Source organism: Narcine bancroftii, chromosome 6 (assembly GCF_036971445.1).
Source record: "Narcine bancroftii isolate sNarBan1 chromosome 6, sNarBan1.hap1, whole genome shotgun sequence".
Taxonomy (NCBI): domain Eukaryota; kingdom Metazoa; phylum Chordata; class Chondrichthyes; order Torpediniformes; family Narcinidae; genus Narcine; species Narcine bancroftii.
Window position 1 is genome coordinate 39,547,897 of NC_091474.1, and position 19,293 is coordinate 39,567,189.

The 19,293-nt window shown below is 45.5% G+C and overlaps 1 protein-coding gene and 1 non-coding gene across 2 annotated transcripts in view; one reads left to right on the top strand and one right to left on the bottom strand.

Annotated features, from left to right (window-relative positions):
* Positions 1-7,968, bottom strand: part of LOC138735980 (deoxynucleotidyltransferase terminal-interacting protein 1) — a 28,280-nt gene extending 20,312 nt beyond the window's left edge. Inside the window, exons 1-3 of the mRNA XM_069884719.1 lie at positions 7,747-7,968; positions 6,251-6,321; positions 2,327-2,423 (exon numbers count right to left, since the gene is read on the bottom strand). Of these exons, the coding sequence (XP_069740820.1) occupies positions 2,327-2,423; positions 6,251-6,321; positions 7,747-7,911 (333 nt within the window). The 5' untranslated portion in view covers positions 7,912-7,968. The remainder of the gene's footprint in view (positions 1-2,326; positions 2,424-6,250; positions 6,322-7,746) is intronic.
* A 115-nt stretch (positions 7,969-8,083) lies between these two features.
* On the top strand, positions 8,084-8,156 carry trnat-ugu (transfer RNA threonine (anticodon UGU)). The gene has a single exon. It is a non-coding gene; the product is annotated as a tRNA-Thr (tRNA).
* The last annotated feature ends 11,137 nt before the right edge of the window (positions 8,157-19,293 follow it).

Below are 19,293 nucleotides of genomic sequence, written 5' to 3' on the forward strand. Positions count from 1 at the left end.
CTAATGGAGATTGTGGAAGAGATGTTCTTACCAATCCTCACTCATTGTGGTCTTGAGGTGAGGAAATCCAGGATCCAATTACACAGTGGTGTATTGAGGCCCAGGTCTTGGAGCTTGCTGATCAGTTTTGAGGGGATAATGGTGTTGAATGCTGCACAGTAATTGATAAAGAGTCTTTGCTGTTCAGATGTTCTAGGGCTTTTTGTAGAGCCAGTGAGATGGTATCTACAATAGACATATTGCTGCCGTAGACCTATTACTGTGGTTGGCAAATTGGAACAGATCTATGTTGCCACTCAGATAGGATGCTTCAACACCAGCCTCTCCACTGAGTCAGACTACTCAATTTTTACCTTGTGTCTAGAACTAAATTTGGTTGTCTCTCACCAAAAACCATTCATAGCTCCAGAAGCTCAATTTATCCACATGACACATTGTCTGCTCCTTCAATATCTTCTCACCAAACTAGTGATCAAAATGTTTCTTTCCAGTCTCAATTATAGAAGATATTGTCAACATCTTACTCTTTTGTACCATTGATCTCTGCTTCAAATCCATCATCTTCACATTGGCAACTACTCCCAGCATCTTGTTAATGTTTATTATAAGAAGATAATGTACTATATAAGAACAAGGTAATCACGCTGCAATTACACAGAGCAGTGTTGAGATCACTCATATGTTGTACATTGTTTTGATCTCTGTATCTAAGAAAGGATATACTTGTCTTGACAGCAGTGCAGTCCGCATAACTTTCTGGGATAAGGAGTTCGTGCCATGAGGGGAACATCTTGGGCTTAATCTCTGGAGACTAGCAGAATAGAAGGTCATTCAGTGAAGTATACAATTCTGAGAGTCGATAATAAGGCAGATTTTGAAAGGTAAAGGCACATAAACCAAGGGATGTAGTTCCTATTCAAACCTTTGGCATTCATTTCCCAAAATGTCTCCACCTGCTTATTTATTAAGCTATTTTTGTACATTAAAAGATCAAGAAATCACTGGAATTCTCTATCTTGGAGGTATGTGGAGTCTGGATCACTGGAGACATTTAAAGATGAAGAGGATAAATTTTTGAAAGACTAGAAAATATAGGGCTATGGGGAACTGGCACAGAAAAAGAGTTGAGAGCTGGGCAGATTCACCATAATAATATTGAATGTTAGGCAGGTTTGTGGGGCCAGGTAGCCTATTCTTGTTCTCATCTTCCCTGTTCTTGAAACCTGATCCAAGATTGCCAGTTATTTGCTTGACAGCTGCCTTGATGACGTTCAACTCCTCAGAGATAGTTAAATAGCATAATTTAATGTGATTGGAGAGAGCCAGGAGCCAGACATGCATCTAGATAGTCAAACCTATTACATTCAGAGCCTTAATCATAGACTCCAATCCATACAATATCATTCATCTTTAACACTCCTCTGAGGGTGAGAAAATAACAAGATCACAATAATCATTGGTGACTCTTTAACTGTTGATCTAGTCAGGAATATTATGGACCTGTATCACATACAATGACAAATAAATAAGTATTAAGTAACACAGAGTATACATTACTGTATGTGAGCATTAAAGGGGTGGCAGTTCAATTGGGCCTGTTACCAGGCTGTATATCTAAATTTAAGCTACAATTTTGGAGAATCAGGAAGTGAATCTTTCACCACAGGAAACCCAGTTTATAACCTACTTTTAGCCAAAGTATTTACATTGTTGGTTCAGTTTTCTAGCATCACTCTCTGCTTCACCCTTTTCAGGCTGAGCTAGCCAAGATCTAGAAATTTAGCATCTGCAAAGCTTATCCTTTCCATATCAGTATATGACCATTGTTAAATTTTTACAGTGAATTCTGCAAATATTCAGCAGGTGTGGTAGCACCATTGGTGAGAAAAAGCAATTTAATGTTTTAGATCAATGACTTTTCATCATAATAGTTTTGGAGAAGGATCCCTCTCCCAAAACATTCTCTTTCCATAGTTACCTACCTGATCTCCTGAATGTTTCAAGCATTTTTAATTTTAGATTTCTTGCTTTTACTTTGAAACTGTTAGAAAATTGTTCCATTGCTGTTTCAATACAACCTGCCTTAATTGTTACATGCTTTATCATTTGTTAGTGCAGGAATATACTATTCCAGGGATTCTCTTCACAAGAACACAACAGAAATTCCTTCAGCAAATGGTTTGCAGAAGTTCCAGATGTGACCCATGAGGGCCAATAAATACAGCCCCCAAAACATTACAAAGCTTAAACTACAACCCACCCTGCAAGAAGGGCACATAGGACACAATCTTTCATCCACTCACTGCATAGAAGCAAGTCAGCTTACTTTGGTGTACTTGTTGATTACAGCACGTATCTCCTCATTGATGTGAGGTTGCAGAACAGCTCGCAACAGATCCATGGATATGTTTGGATTGGTGAAGCTAAAGGAAGGAGATAGTGATATCATGTTTTTAAAGAGGAAATAAATCTTAATAGTCCATTTAAAACAGTCAATTCAGGAAACAACAATTACATTTTGTGACAAAACCAAGCAAAGAGCTGGAAGTGAGAAATGGGCTCTTTTGCTCCTACCAAGAGCAAGGCTCCCATCAAACATCACAGATTCATGCTGAAAATGGAGGGATGCAGTGATGTAGAAAGGGCGTTTTAATAAAGGCTGCAGGGACTTTGGCAAGTCCAGTTGCTTTGGTATCTTTAGTTGAGAAAGGATTTTCTTGAGAGCCAAGCTGGGAAAGTTCAATATTATTATTCCTGGAATTTTGTTAGAAGGAGATTGCATAGATTGGTATTCTCTAGAGTTTAAACAAATAAGATCTCATTAAAATACATAAAATTCCCAGAGGGTTCACTGCATAGATACTGAGATGTTTTGCTTGGGGAAAGCATGGCCTTGAAGTAAAAGGGAGACCTTGAAAATGCAGCAGAGGAGATGACTCATGGGATGGTGACCATGGCAGCGGACCAATGAGGGTTTCAGAGGCTGATGAACGACACAGGTGGCAGCGACTGCTCGTGACTCGAGGCGTGGAGCCCACCTAGGCCGCAGGCAACTGAGTTCAAGTGATTCATATGAGGCTGTGGACTACTGGAGACTGGTTAAAGGGGTATCAGGTGTCCGAACTGGGATGCAAGAATGTGCTGGAGGCTTCGTGTCAGAGGTGTGCATCTGGAGCTCGCATTGCTGATGGTTTGGACTGAAGGCAATGTGGCTGTGGGAGAGCTGGAGGCAAATTCATCGACATTCAGTGACTCTTAGGAGATTCTCTTTTGCTTCTGTTTCTCTGGCTGTAAGGGGGCTGGGGAATTTTTACTGACAATGAATCTTTGTCTTTCTTATGGTAGACTAAAGGAAATTTTGTGAAATATCACATTTTCTGATTTATTACATGACAATAAAATAATCTTGAATATTGAACATGATGGACGTTCTCTCCAAAATGGGCTTTTGGGAGGAAATACGGAATTGGCTTAAACTGCTTTACAAGGACATCAGTAGTATAGTTCAATTCAATGGGTGGGAAACAGATAGCTTCCCCATCAAACCTGGAGTCAGGAAGGGTTTCCTGCTCACTCTAGTTTTATTTGTGTGCTGCATAGAGCTCCTTGCTGAATCCATCAGGAAGGACGAGGGCACAAGAGGAGTCCTGTGGCTACTAGGCAGTGGAGGTATTCAGGTCAAGGTCTCCCTGTACATGGATGGCATTACCTTCTTATGCTTGGATACACAAATGGTCCACATATTGATCAGCATCTGGGGCCAATTTGAGTCTGCATCCAGCACCAGGGTAAACCAGAAGAGCGAGACAATGCTCTTCAGAAACTGACCTGACTAATCCACCATCACCTTCACAGCCTGATCTGACTACCTGAAGATGTTGAGGATCTGATTTAGAGGGGGTGACGTGTGCAGCAAGAATTCGTCGGAACGGATTGTAAAAGTCCATCAGAAGTTGGGTCTGTGGGAGTGGTATTCCGTCTTAATAACAGGGAAGAACCTGGTCATCAGGTGCAAGGTGCTCTTGGTAATGTTGTACATGGAGAGATGTGGCCCATCCCCTGCACTTTCACCCAGGCTGTCACAAAGATGGAAAGGGTCCAAAGGATCATCATGTACAAGTTGCCAAACAATGAGGGCAAGGGCATACCCAACATGGTCCTCATCCTGATGACCACCTTCATGTGTGGGACCAAAAAATAAGGGCACCAAGTGCTGCTATGTGCTGAGATTCAACCTGTCCCAGATGTTGTGAAGGATGGGCCTGACCTTGTTGCTGCACAATGTCCCAGTCAGCTGGATTTTCCTTACCACCTACCCTATATGGAAATTTTTTTTCCAAACAAACATCTTTGACCACAAGGCCATCAGGCCATGGTCAACACAGTGTAGACACTAAGATGAGGACTTGATAAAAACAGTAGGGTATCTGGCGGAATGCCTCATCACCAGTCCTCACGATCAAGCACCAGGGCTTGGCTTGGCTGGTGGTGAGAAGCCCTCCCATTCAGATCCTTCCTGTACAACCAGAACATGCACAATGTCCCCGAGATGACTGCAATGGGGATTCTCTGATTCTTTCTGATTTGCCAGAAACCTGTGGCCTTTCAGCACATGGAGATGTCGGTGTGGGAATACTGCCAACTGGGATGCTGAGGGATTTACAGAGGCTTGCTGCAGCCAACGTGGGCCAGGTCCAGAGTCTAGAGTCCTTCCATTACCATGGATTGAGGGGCTGAGACCAAGGGGAAGCCCCTCAAACAACAGAGGGAGGAGAAATTACAAAATTTCCAAGTGGTGGTGGATATAAATACAATAAACTTCTGTTATCCCGCACCTAATGGGGATTGGTAAATGCTGGATAAGTGTATTTTCCAGTTGCTAAAATCTTACTCTTAAGAATAAACAGCTTAAATGACAAAAATACTATACTGTACTTAAACTGAACAAACTTCACTTGCATGAAATAAAAACCTTAAAGCATTTTACTTTATTTTTCGTCACGTTCTTTGAAAACATTTGACCATCGCTGCATCTGCAGGTTCCTCCCCCTCCACGGAGCCCGAAAGATGAACAATAGCATTATAGATAATTAACCCCCTCCCCCAAGTTTACAGATAAAACTTCTGACTGGGGCAACTCTTACTAAGCAGGGATAAGGAGACACTTTAAGAGAGTCACCCCAATGGCAAGCAGCATAAACCAGCGGTGCCATCCTAGGCAGCACCATTTTTATTCAAACACAACTTTATTCAAACAGCTGCTACGAGTAAAGCACAACCAAGGAATAATTGCTCCCATCTTCACCAAAGGTTTGTGTTACTTCAGAAAAAGTTTACTTTTATCATTTTAAACAATGTATTTTTTTAACCAATATTTTTCTTATTTATTTAAATTTTTAAAATTTATTTCCTTGATAGTTTTTGCCAGTTGCTTGATGCTACGTTGCTTAAATTACTGATACCAGGTGTTTTGCTGTAAATGAATATGTACGGATACAAAACTAAGCATGGAAAGAGACTTTGAATTTTGGTGCATATAGTTCGTTTCATTATGAGGTGGCCTGATGAATATTTTCACAACTTTGTCCAGAAGGAAGAGGTTACAGAATCGCAGAATACTTACTTCATGGTGGGAGGTCCATTCCACATCAATGGAAGTGCAGTGCCACTCGTCTCTCCTATGCTATCTACTTCTGTGGATCACTTTATTTCAGATGGCTATGTGGCTCCCTTCTCAATGCAACAGTTGAAAAGTTCATTCATAGTCAACCCACTTACAGTTTTTCTGCAGCAATACACTCCTAATTGGTAACCACATGTCATTGGCCTGACATTGCACAGGACTCAGCTCTGTTTTGCTGCCCGGACTCTGAATAGGTCCTAAATCCAACACAGAAGATTATGATTGCATCTATTGCTAAGTTAACAGAGATAGAAAGGCTGAAAGTATGTGTTTGCCTTTGGATGATTTATAGTTCCCTCCTAGTTGTGCTGAATGTCTTCAGAATATGTCAGAGAGTGAGCAACTGGATATGTGAAGAGCAACAATATGAGATTAATCTTCATGACTGTCTTTTTGAAATTTCAGTACAACCAAATTCCTTTTGAGGGCCTGACATAATGACAAATATATGAAGGATTCTGTTTTCCAACAAGTAGACTTCTGATCCATCTGATCTATAGGTTTCTGTACAATGATAGCCACATAGGTTTTATTCTAACATGCAATTTGATCAATACAATTCTTTACCTCACTGCCATCTGTGATCTCCGACCCCTTCGGGCAACTTGGCGGTGCTTAATCATGATGTTCCAAGGATTCTAACAGTGAAAAAAACACACCAAGAAAAAGCATAAGTGAAGAGAGACTTAACACTTTATTTCTGACATCTAAACTGGAAAAGTTAAAGGACAAGGATGAAAAGAATAAAAGATCTCCACTTGGTTGGAAGTCCTGGGGAGACTGAATGACATATGGTAGTGATGTCAGCTGAAAGAGGGTGGTAAAAGCTAGTGAATAACAAAAGATGTCTCAGTAAAGGGTCCAGAGGGCCAATGCAGATACTGAGCATGTGGGTGAAAAGGGTGAAAGCTAATAGAGGGGGATGGGGGGCAAGGGGAAGAGGGCACGAGGGGAGAAGGGGGTGAGGGGAGAAGGGGGTGAAGGTGAGGGAGGAGAGAGAGATGTCTGTTCTTGTTTGGGTCTGCAGAGTAGAAAAATGAGGTGCATCTGTTTCTGTGGAACTCACTGTGTGCTTCACATCATAACATTGTGAACATTGTGTGTTTCACATTGGAACTCTCACTGTGTGCTTCACATCATAACATTGAGTGCTTCACATCATAACTTTGTAGCTTCATCATCAGTTTTTGGATTCGAGGCAATATTCCTGAGATTTTTCTTGATTATCGCTATTAATGGCTTGTGGTCGGTCTGTGCTACGAATGTTGGTAGACCATACACATAACTCTACAAGCACCAGATGAAAACACTGTTCCAGTATCGACTCATGGAATACTGCTTTCTGACAATATTAATTAATAATCTTCAATCTGCATTCTGTTTTGTGTCCAGATTGATATCCATTTGAAAAAGGTTTTTTAAAAACTGCAGATGCTCAAAGACACTGCATGTACACAAAGTAGGCAAACTCTTGGCTCACAATGCCTACAGTCTTTCAATGTTGGATTCCTTTAACAGCTTGAGTACAGTTTTGAATACCATATAACAAAATATAACTGCAATGGCAATGGAGTAAGTGCTCAGGAGATTTACAAGGATATTGCCAGAATCAGAAAGTTGTAGCAAAGAGAATACATGGGGTTAAGGGAAGTTGTGGACAAATTTCATCACCTAGAGGATGCTTGGGAGTAGAAAACCTCTCAACGTTGAAAGGTGTTTGTGTACTTATGGGACCTGAAGGCAAAGTCCGAGACCTGGAAGATGGGATGGATGAAGCTGAATATTTTCTTCCTAACAGGCAGACATTCGGTGGGCCGAATGGCCTCCTGCATGTGATTTGATACCTGTCCAACTCTTTGTTATTCAATCTTTCCCTGTATATCGCCCTTAACCTCGATCCCCAAGTCGTTCTCTCGACTGGTTTACCCGATCCCTGCGACCCCCAGACACCTGGTCGGGCTGCTGTCGCCCCGGGCTGCCTTGGGCCCAGTCCGGCCTTTTGCTACTGCCCTTCGCTCGCCCAGTACAGCACAACGCAATCAATAATAATCAGTCCTCCTCACCGTACTTGGACCCTCAGACTCCGGCAGACCGACAGTTGGGCTTCCTTCCTCGCCACTCGCTCCCATGGTAACCACACCACCCGCTACTACTACTACTACTACTACTACGGCCGCTGCCGGCCAAATCACTTCCGTGATAGGCGACGCGGTGACGCCGGTTGCCATCTTTGAGCAAGGCACCTCATGTAATGTCCGTCTGCCACCATCTTACTGCGGGGCTCCAAACACAGCATTCAACATTCACAGAGTATTACACTGCCACCTGAAGGTTACCAACAAAACTACTCGTCGCCGTGCCTTATATTCTAAAGTAGCTCTTGTCACTCTCTGACGTATGGGCTCCATAGCTCAGGGGTTAGAGCACTGGTCTTGTAAACCAGGGGTCGCGAGTTCAAATCTCGCTGGGGCCTTTGACTGTTCTCTTTTATCCCCAACGGCTGTTTTATTCCTGCTGTCTGTGGCGGGAAAGACGGACAGGTTGGACGCACGGAGAAAAACATTATTAAGGCCGTTTTTGTCCTGAAAGGAAAATAACGCGAGGAGAGTGAAAAGACAGGACATCAAAGTTGGAGCGAAGGAGAAGGGATCCACTGTCTGGGGGCCCTGCTGAAGGGAGGATGGAAGTTGCAGGATGGGGAGTGTGTGGGTGAGGAAGGGAGTGGCGGCAATGGGGGGTCCGACGGGACCATCCGAAGGACTGATAACAAAACAATCTTGTGGTGATTCAACAGAAATTTATTATTTTCTTTAGTTATAGCAAAACAAAACTTACATGTATGAATATACCTTAATAATATAAAATCTTACTTGACTCTAAACTTAACCCCACTCTGCAGAAATGTGTCTGCATGTATGGGTGTATGTATGTTTGTGTGTGTATGTGTGTGTGTATGTATATGTATGCTTGTGTGTGTGTTTGTGTGTATGTGTGTATGTTTGTGTGTGTGTTTGTGTATGTTTGTGTGTGTATGTGTGTATATGTATGTGTGTATGTGTGTGTATGTTTGTGTTTGTGTATGTGTGTATGTTTGTGTGTGTGTATGTGTGTATGTGTGTATGTTTGTGTGTGTGTATATGTATGTGTGTGTGTTTGTGTGTGTGTATGTGTGTGTATGTTTGTGTATGTGTGTATGTTTGTGTGTGTGTATGTGTGTATGTTTGTGTGTGTGTATATGTATGTGTGTGTGTTTGTGTGTGTGTATGTGTGTGTATATATGTATGTGTGTGTATGTATATGTGTGGGGTGGGGGACAGATCTCAAACCATTACAGCTCAGGCACGATTCAGTCTTTAGTGTTGAAACTCAGTCCTTCAGCTGCTGTTCAAAAGTTCTTAAACTCACAAACTTTTGTAGGTTTGCTTTCAGAGAAATATTTCTTTATGTGAATGATTTTGCACAAATTCCCCACTCTCTTGCGTGGAGGTTTCAGAACTTGCTTTTCACACAATGATTTCACCAAAGGTTAAATGAAGTGACTATTACAAATGGACATGTAGAACTGCCTTCCCTTGACAAAGAGAAAGTCGAAGTGGCCATAGTCTTCCAAAGCCACTTGATTCTGTGTTTCTTCCCTGTCAAAGCAAGAACAGCACAACAGTACCTCTTCCACTGAAGGTTACTGAATTTTTCTGACCAGATGAAAACTGGTTTAATATTAAAAATGCCTTCTTGAAGTGTCCCAATCATATTATATGACATCACCACTGGTTTTGTTTGAAGTTCATTTCTTACAAAGGTTTAGGAGAAAATGCCTCCAAGTTGTCTGCATACCTTGTATTTATAGGTGTTTGTCTTAGTAAACATCCCTTATGTTAGATTTCAATAATCAACATTCATTGTCTTCAATATTTTAAAGGACAATCACTCGAGATTTTTTTGCTCTGCTTCAGCTGTCCATAGCAGACTCAGCATCTCTGTGTGTAAGTGTCTTTGTGTGTGTCCCTGTATCCAACCCACAATGTCCATTTCCTAAAAATAATATATTTATAAACTAAAGATTAATATGATACTGTAATAGCTCCAATCAGAGCTGTCATTATTACTCAATTACAATGACGCTTTGAATAACGTGGTTTCATCTGCACTCGCTACAAGCACACACTGTTGTTTTTGTTGCTGCTGGTGTTTTAATAGTTGCTGTTTTTGTCATATTTTCAGGTGTTTCAGCTCACTAATATTGCCATTACATTCATGGGAATTACAATTTATGAGTTACATTAGTACAAAATGTACTAATGTACAAGATTCTAAATGATCTGGTTCAGGAGGAAGTCAGTGGGGGGTGGGGGGGGGGGTGACACCATGAGTTACTGCACTGGGTGATACCAAACCCTTGCCTTAAGATAGACAAAACTTAAAAGAATTTCATGAATGATACATTCTAAATATAGTATTACATGATAATAATGGAAACTTTACCCTAGTGAGAAAGGGCATCTGAACCTGCCCTGGTGTCATGGTCGGTGCTATGAACGCAACTATCATGATATATGTTAACAATTTGGACTAAAGGACCAGGTTTATAAGCATATCTTAGTTTTCTCATGTCACTAAATTGATTGGAAAAGCAAATTGTGCAGTGGGTGTAGATAGTTTGCAGAGATATAATTTCAGTGAGTAGATAAGGGTCTGGCAGATGGAGTACAATGTTGGTAAATGTGATGTTATCCACCTTGGAAGGAAAAATAGAAGATCATATTAGTATCTAAATGCTGTTGTACTGAGGAACTAGGGAGTAGTGGTGCCTGAATCACAAAAGAATAGTTTGTTGGCCTTCATTTTTAGTGAGATTGAAAAAGAGGATGGTGTGACGATGCACTCTCTCATGGCGAACTGGCCCCACTTGTAACGCCACGTGGCGGGGCAGCCATGAGAAGATGGCGGCGTCGGGGGTTTCCCCTCTATCATATTTCCAGCCCAGCGCGCGCCTGGAGCAGCAGTTATGATGTCATCATGTGCACGGTGACTGAGATTTGAATTCTTTGGCTTGGCTTCGCGGATGAAGATTTATGGAGGGGTAAAGTCCACGTCAGCTGCAGGCTCATTTGTGGCTGACAAGTCCGATGCGGGACAGGCAGACACGGTTGCAAGGGAAAATTGGTTGGTTGGGATTGGGTGTTGGGTTTTTCCTCCTTTGTCTTTTGACAGTGAGGTGGGCTCTGCGGTCTTCCTCAAAGGAGGTTGCTGCCCGCCGAACTGTGTGGCGCCAAGATGCACGGTTGGAGGCAATATCAGCCCACTGCCGGTGGTCAATGTGGCAGGTACCAAGAGCTTTCTTTAGGCAGTCCTTGTACCTCTTCTTTGGTGCACCTCTGTCTCGGTGGCCAGTGGAGAGCTCGGCATATAACACGATCTTGGGAAGGCGATGGTCCTCCATACTGGAGACGTGACCTACCCAGCGCAGTTTGATCTTCAGCAGCGTGGATTCGATGCTGTTGGCTTCTGCCATCTTGAGTACTTCGATGTTGGAGATGAAGTCACTCTAATGAATGTTGAGGATGGAGCGGTGACAATGCTGGTGGAAGCGTTCTAGGAGCCGTAAGTGACCCATGATTCGGAGCCGAACAGGAGTGTGGGTATGACAAGGGCTCTGTATACGCTAATCTTTGTGAGGATTTTCAGACTCGCCAAGGCAAATAGCGCCTTTGGAAGACTACACAAAAGAGTCTGGAAAAACAACCAACTGAAAAAGATTTGAATTAAACAGTTGTTAATGACATCCAGCGTGGTGGCTGCGTATTTTTTTAGCTGTAACTCCGACTACATTGGTGACCCCAATGAGCCCAAACATCTTTCTGAGCTTTGAACATGGATCATGCCAAGGTCAACGCCACGGCCATCAAATTTCCCCCCTTCTGGACCCATCGCCCTCGTATGTGGTTCGGGCAGGCAGAGGCGCAGTTCTGCCTCAGGAACATCTCCACAGATGCTACAATGTTTTACCTAGTTGTGAGTGTTCTGGGTGAGGAAACAGCAGCCAGGGTGGATGATCTCATCCACAACCCATCAGCCGAGGGTAAATATCCTGCCCTCAAGAATCTTCTCCTGGGCACCTTTGGTCTCTTCCCTCAATAGCGTGCCTCCAGACTCCTAGATCTGGATGGGCTGGGAGACCACACACCATCGGCCCTCATGGATGAGATGCTGGCACTGGCGGAGGATCACAAGCCCCACTTCTTGTTCTGCCAGATCTTCCTGGAGCAGATGACCGAGGATATTCAGCTCCTACTGGTGGACGAGGACTTCAAAGACCCACACCAAGTCACAGCCCGAGCGGACACCCTCTGGTGCACCAAGAGGGAGAATGAAGCTGCCTTCAGTCAGGTCATTCGTTTAGGATCAAACTGGCCACAGCCCCCCCCACCCAAGCATGTCAGAGGAGCACCACCCTACCTGGCGTTTTTACCATCAGCACTGGGAGGGGGGCAAGCTTGTAAGTGTAGGCAACTATGTACCTACCAGGGAAACGATCCAGCCAGCCGCCGTTGATGGCTGCAATGATTGGCTATGCAAACAGCCTCCTTCACGTAACCAATAGATCCCCTGGCCGGTGTTTCCTGGTGGACACCGAAGCGGAGCTGAGTGTCTTGCCCCCCACCGCCCTCGAGACATGCACCCAATTTCATGGTCCCACCCTGCGGGCAGCCAACGGTTCTGCCATCAAAACCTTCGGCACCCGCAGGGCGCAGATCCAGATTGGAAAAGAAAAATTCCGCTGGAAGTTCGTGCTAGTCTCAGTGGGTACTGTGTTGTTGGGGGCCAACTTCCTGAGGGTACATGGCCTGCTAGTTGACATGAAAGGCAAAAAGCTGGTCAATGCTCGCACATTCCACTCAGTTCGCCTAGACGCCCCGGACGCCTGCAAGCCCGAAATCGCTGCCATCGCCGCTCCCAGGGATGAGTATTTGAGCATACTGGATGAGTTCCCCACCATCCTGCAGCCCCCAGTCCAGCACCACCTTTCCCCAGCATGGGGTATATCACCACATCCATACCCAAGGCTCCCTGCTCCACACCAAGGCCCGACAACTTCCGCCTGAGAAGTTGCAGCTAGCCAAGGAGGGGTTCTCTTGCCTGCAGGAGTTGGGTATTGTCCGCCGCTCGGACAGTGCCTGGGCATCCCCCCTCCACATGGTCTCCAAATCCTCTGGGGGCTTGAGACCATGTGGGGATTATCGCCATGTGAACAACGTGCTGGACAGGTACCCGATTCCCCACATACAAGACTTTGCGGCTAATCTCCACGGCGCCCAAGTTTTCTCCAAAGTCGACCTGGTGAGGGGCTATCATCAGATTCCAGTCCATCCCAAGGACATTGGTAAGACGGCGATCATCACCCCTTTCGGCCTTTTTGAATTCCTGCGCATGCCCTTCGGGCTCAAGAATGCAGCCCAGACTTTCCATGGGCACAGTGGGTAGGGACTTGGACTTTGTGTTTATTTACCTTGACGATATCTTTATCGCTAGCTGCGACTGCGAGAAACACAAGGCCCACCTCCGCACCCTGTTTGCCTGCCTGGCAGAATTTGGCCAAACAGTCAACGTGGCCAAGTACCAGTTCAGCAAGCAGACGCTGCAGTTCCTAGGGCACACCATCTCGGCAGCAGGGGCTGTCCAGTGCCAGAGAAGGTCGTGACCGTCCAGTGGTTCCCCAAGCCAACCACCCTCAAGGGCATGCAGGAGTTCGTAGGGATGGTAAACTTTTATCATCAGTTCATCTCAGGCACCGCCTGCATCATGCGGCCGCTGTTCGCTTTAATCGCCACTAAGGATAAAGTCCTGGCCTGGTTGGAGGAGGGAGAGAGCGCTTTTACGGCAATGAAAGACACCCTAGCCCACACCACACTATTGGTTCACCCGCGCCCTAAGCCACACACTGCACTCTCAGTGAACGCCTCAGCCACAGCTGTAGGGGGCATACTCGAACAGTGGTTTAATGGAAAGTGGTGCCCGCTGGCCTTTTTTAGAAAACTGCTACATCCACCGGAACTCAAGAAAAGCACTTTCAACCAGGAGCTCCTGGTATTTCCTGGAGGGCAGGCCATTCACGATGTTCACGGACCACAAACCCCTCACACCGGTGCTCGCAATGGTCAAGGACCTGTGGTCGGCTCGCCAGCAACGCCATCTTTCCCATGTGTCAGAGTTCATGATCAACATCTGGCACAGAGCAGGTGGAGACAACATCTTGGCAGACGCGCTCTCCCATCCAACAATCAACATCCTTTCCCCCGGCCTCGACGACACCCAGCTGGCATGAACGCAGAAGGAGATCGCAGAGACGCAGGCACTCTGGACCGCCATTTCCCACCTGGACCTCGAGGATATTCAGTTGCCCAACAGCCCGGACTTGCTGTTCTGCGTTGTTTCCACTGGATCACCACGCCAGGTAGTCCCACCTCAGTAGAGGTCGAGAGCCTTCAGCTTGGTTCACGACCTAGCCCATCCCTTGGTGAAGACATCGGTGCATATGGTGGCAGAGCGATTCATATGCTCAAAAAGGAGATGGCCGAGATGGCAAGGAGCTGAACCAAGTGCCAGGCCTCCCAGGTCCACCGGCATACACAGGCCCTGATCCAGCGGTTCGACCCGGCAGTGCGGTGGTTCCAGCACATCCATCTCAATATCGTAGGGTCCCTGCCAGTGTCTAGGAAGGCATGTACCTGCTCACAGTCATCGACCGCACCACGAGATGGCTGGAAGCCATTCCCATCATAGAGGCCTCTGCAGAGACATGAGCCAGGACTTTAGTCAGCCACTGGATATCCAGATTCGGAGTCCCAGCTCATATCACGAGCGACAGAGGCGCCCAGTTCACCTCCGCACTCTGGTCACAACTGGCGAGCCTTCTGGGGGTTAAACTGCACCACACCACAGCCTACCACCCGCAGGCAAATGGTCTGGTGGAGAGATTCCATCGCCTCATGAAATCAGCTCTCATGGCTCACCTCACAGGCTGCCCTGGGTCCTCCTCGGCATCAGAACAGCACCCAAAGAAGATGTACAGGCATCTTCTGCAGAGCTGGTGTACGGTGCACCACTCTCATTGCCCAGGGGGTTTTTCAGCTTGGATCCCAGCGCCGTGTCCGAGTACACAAACCTTATGGCGGACCTCCGTAGCAAAATCTTCTCGCTAGCCCCCCCCACACCGACACCCACGCATCACGGCACTCGTTCAACCCATCTTCCCAAGGAGCTGGATATGGCGGAGTTCGTGTTTGTTGGCCGCGGACCGCACATCTCACTGTTGCAGCGCCCGTACAAGGGCCCGTATGAGGGCCTCCAGCGGTCTGGCAAGATTTACTTTGGACATGGGGGAGAAACAAACTTTTCACTGTAGGCCGCCTTAAGGCGGCACACTTGGACCTATCACAGCCAGTGCAAACGGCCATGCCCAAATGCCAGGGCCGCCCACCCAAGCGGCGGTGGGATGCATAGCTGCTTCTTGGTGGGGGGGGGGGGTGGTGTTGTGTGGCAGCACACTTTCTCGTAGCGAACTGGCCCCGCTTGTAATACCACATGGTGGGGCAGCCATGAGAAGATGGCGCCGTCGAGGGTTTCTCCCTCCATTCTGTTTCCAGCCCAGCGCGCGCCTGTGACAGCAGTTATGCCATCACCACGCACGCGGTGACTGAGCTCGCGCTGTCCTTAAAGGGGTGCGCGCTAGATTTGAATTAAACAGTCCCAACGTGGTGGCTGCGTGTTTCTTAGCTGTAGCTCCCACTACAATGGCATTAATGTTGACTTAAAAAACACAAAATGCTGGAGGAGCTCAGCAGGTCAAACACTGTCCTTTATGTAACAAAGGTAAAGATACATCACTGACGTTTTGGGCTTGAGCCCTTCATCAAGGTATGAGAGAATGCTAGCAGACATCTGAACAAAAAGTTGGGGAGTGGGTGGCAAAGGCAGGAGATGATAGATGGAGAAAAGAGGGAGGGGACAACAGCAAATGAGGGGGAGGAGAGATGGCTGGGTGGGTAAGGGGGAAGAGAGGGGAGAACTGGAAAGACAGGAAAGAGGAGGGGAAAGAAAAGATGAGCAAGTTTAGCAGAAAGCAGAGAAGTTAAGGTTAATGCCGTTATTCTTCCAATCTGTGGGTGGTCAGGGTGGGACAATACAGAAGGCCATGGACAGACATGTGAGTCAGAATTGAAATGGTTGGCTCTGGGAGGTCACTATTGTGGATGGAGAAGAAGTGCTCAGCAAAGTGATCTCCCAATCTGCAACCAGTCTCTCCGATGTAGAGAAGGCCACAAAGAGAGCACTGGATGTAGTAAATAAGTTCTTTGGATGTACAAGAGAAATGTTGCTTCAATTGAAAGGCCTGTTTGGGGCCTTGGGCCATGGTGAAGGAGGAGGTGTGGGTGTGATGAACTTCCTGTGGCCACAGGGGAAGGTGCCGGGGTGGGGAGGGATGAATGCACGAGGGAATCATGGAGGGAGCAGTCCCTGTGGAAGGCTGAGAGGAAAGGAGAAGGAAAAATGTGATGATGGGATCCTGTGCTGAAAATTCTGGTGGATGATGTGTTGGATGTGGAGGTTGGTGGGGTGGTGAGGATGAGGGGGGGATTCTACGTTTGTTGCGTCTGGGGGCAGAGGAGGCCAGGGCAGATGAGCAGGAAATGAAGGAGATGCAGATGAGGGCTAAGTTGAAAGTGGTGGCGGGGAAGCCATATTTGTGAAAGACAAATGTATCTTGATGAAGGGCTCAAGCCCCAAACATCAGCTATGTATATTTACCTTTGCTGAGCTTCTCCAGCATTTTGAGTTTTTTACTTCTTCCACGGTGTCTACAAATTTTTGTGATTTACCATTAATATTGTCTTTTATGTCTTTCGTTAAACCCGCCCCTCATGCCTTCCCCCATCACCTTCTTCCAGCTCTGTCTCTCCCCTTTCCCTGTTTCCTCTTGCACAAACATGTCCAATTAGCACCTTTTGTTGGTCTGGATTCCTTCTCCATTGTCTGAATTCTGAGATTTCCTGCTTCTGGCTCATTCTTCTTATTCCTTGGAGAAAATGTCAGGCCTGACACTTTGGCAATGTATCTTTGTTTTTTATGGATGCTGAAAAGACCTGCCAAGTTCCTCCAGCATTTCTGTATTTTTCTGCAACCACAGCACCTGCAGACTTTTGTGTTTCGTTTGAATTTAAGAGCAGCAATTGCACAGGGCATTTGTGAGACTGCAGGGATTTCTGGTCTCCTTGCTTGAGAAAGGATATTCTAGCTTTGGAAGTGATGCAGAGGATTTTTTTTGGAATATTTTATTTTCCAAAGACTCATGTAAATCCAAGAAACAAAATATTACATACATTTTCTACATATGATTTACAGAGTCCTTGTTGTCCATGTTCCGAGGAAGCAAAATCGTGCTAATAAAATTGATGCACAATCAATTAACCAGAAGACTGAAGTAACTGGAACTGAAGGCTTTTATTAGCTAGAGATGGACAGCATCCCTTGTGTTGTTGGCTCACATTGATCCAGACTCAAACTGGGGGCAGGGTTGTGGCATGACAGCCTTTATGTGGATAAAGTGGAGGAGTCACGAGCCGGCCAGTGAGAGCAGGGTCAAACATACAATGTCATGTTATTTACATACAACAGTGGTTTCACCACAACTTGTGAATCTGCAAGGGTCATCTACTGCATCTGGTGCTCCCATTGTGGCCTCCTACATTGCAGAGTCTGGACACAGACTGGGAGATTGCTGAGCACCTTGGCTCTGTCCACCGCAATAGCATGAATCTCCCAGTGGACACTCATTTCATTACCCCATCCCATTCCGTTGTTGATGTGGACTCATGCACTGCCAGACTGAGACCACCTGCAAATTGGAGGAACATCACCTCATCTTCTGACTGGGCACCCTCCAACTGGATAGCATTAATATCAACCTCTGGCTTTCCTTAAAACCATGCCCCCCCCCACTTCTTCCCCCCCTAGTCTTCCCTCAGATCTGTCCTTTCTGTTTTCTTTCACACAAACATGATAAATTCTTATCTCATCCCTTATCATATCCAATTAACACCTTTTGTTGGTCAGGATTCCTCCCTCAGTTAACATTGTCTGAATTCTGAGATTTCCTGCTTCTGGCTCATTCATCTTATTTCATGAAGAGTCAGGCCCAAAACATCAGCAAGATATCTTTGCTTTTTATGGATGCTGAAAAGATCAGCTGAGTTCCTCCAGCATTTCAGTGTGTTTTATTACTAATTCCAGAGAAGATAGGATAGACTCTAGGAGAGATTTGAGTCACCAAGGAGCATACTTGTTGCAATTCAGAAGAATGAGAGAGATCTCATAGAAAGATATCAAATTATGAAAGGAATAGTTAAGATAGAGGCAAGAGAGTTGTTTCCTCTGGTAGGCAAGACTAGAGTTGGGGGAGCCTTAAGATTTGGAGCAGTCAATTTAGGAGAAACTCGTGAATCTGTGGAATACTCTGCCCAAGGAAGCAGTAGGGGCTACCTCAGTAAATATATGTCACAGTTAGATTTTTGCAAAATAGGAGAATTAAGGATTATGTGGAAAAAGCAGGTAGTTGGAACTGGGTCCATGGCCAGATCAGCTATGACTTTATTGAACGCAGAGAAGGCTTGGACTATCCTTTACACTTCCATATGGACTACCTATTGGAGGCACCTTAAGGCACAGGAAAAATACTACCAACCCTGTGTCTGAAAAATCCTCCAAATTCACGAGCTAGATGGGTGAACCAATGGCAACCATCTCTTCCAAGCCAGTGTCTTTAGGCTGAAATTCGACTTAGGCCATGCTATTTACATTGCTTAAAACCAGACTCCCAAATAGATACCCATTCTGATCTCTATTGTGATAAGATGGACTGAGGAAAAGATTCAAGAAAGTATTCAATGCCTCCATTAACATCCCACAGGCTGAAAACAGGCAATGGAACAATTCACTTAGTAGTGCCTGCACAGCAGCAGAAGAGGTGAGGTCAGATTCACATTGCCTGATTTATCTGCTGAGAGTCAGAGAAATAGTTTGGATAGGTTGTTCAGGCATTCCTCACTGTGATTCTGGTGCTTTCATTATCACACTGGTCTGAAGCTGTGCAAGGGAATTGCAGAGAAGTGAGGAACCAGGATAGAAGGCAGCCCTTACCCTCAATCACCAATTAATCTCTCTAAGCAAAGGTAGCATCTGAAGTGATATGGGTGCTGTCAAGTTTGATCATGAGGAACATTTTTTGATATCTAGTATCAGTATACTGTTCTAAGTGAGTGAAACTTTTTTATGTTGATGGTAGGATTGAGGTCACTGATTGGAACTCTGGATGGGTGCAGGACAACAGTCACTTCTTGCCTGCATTAGTTCTCTATCATCTCTAGCTCTCCATCACTCATCTGATTTTCATTAATGAACCATCACCTCCAAACCTGAGTCCAACTCTATCGTATTCCTGCTCAATTCACAAGTTTCAGCTCGTTCCCCTTCAATCTCATCCTTCAGCTTATATTCACAATGAGCCCTATCTCTACGACTGATCTCCATTGACATGTCACCACCTACACCTATGC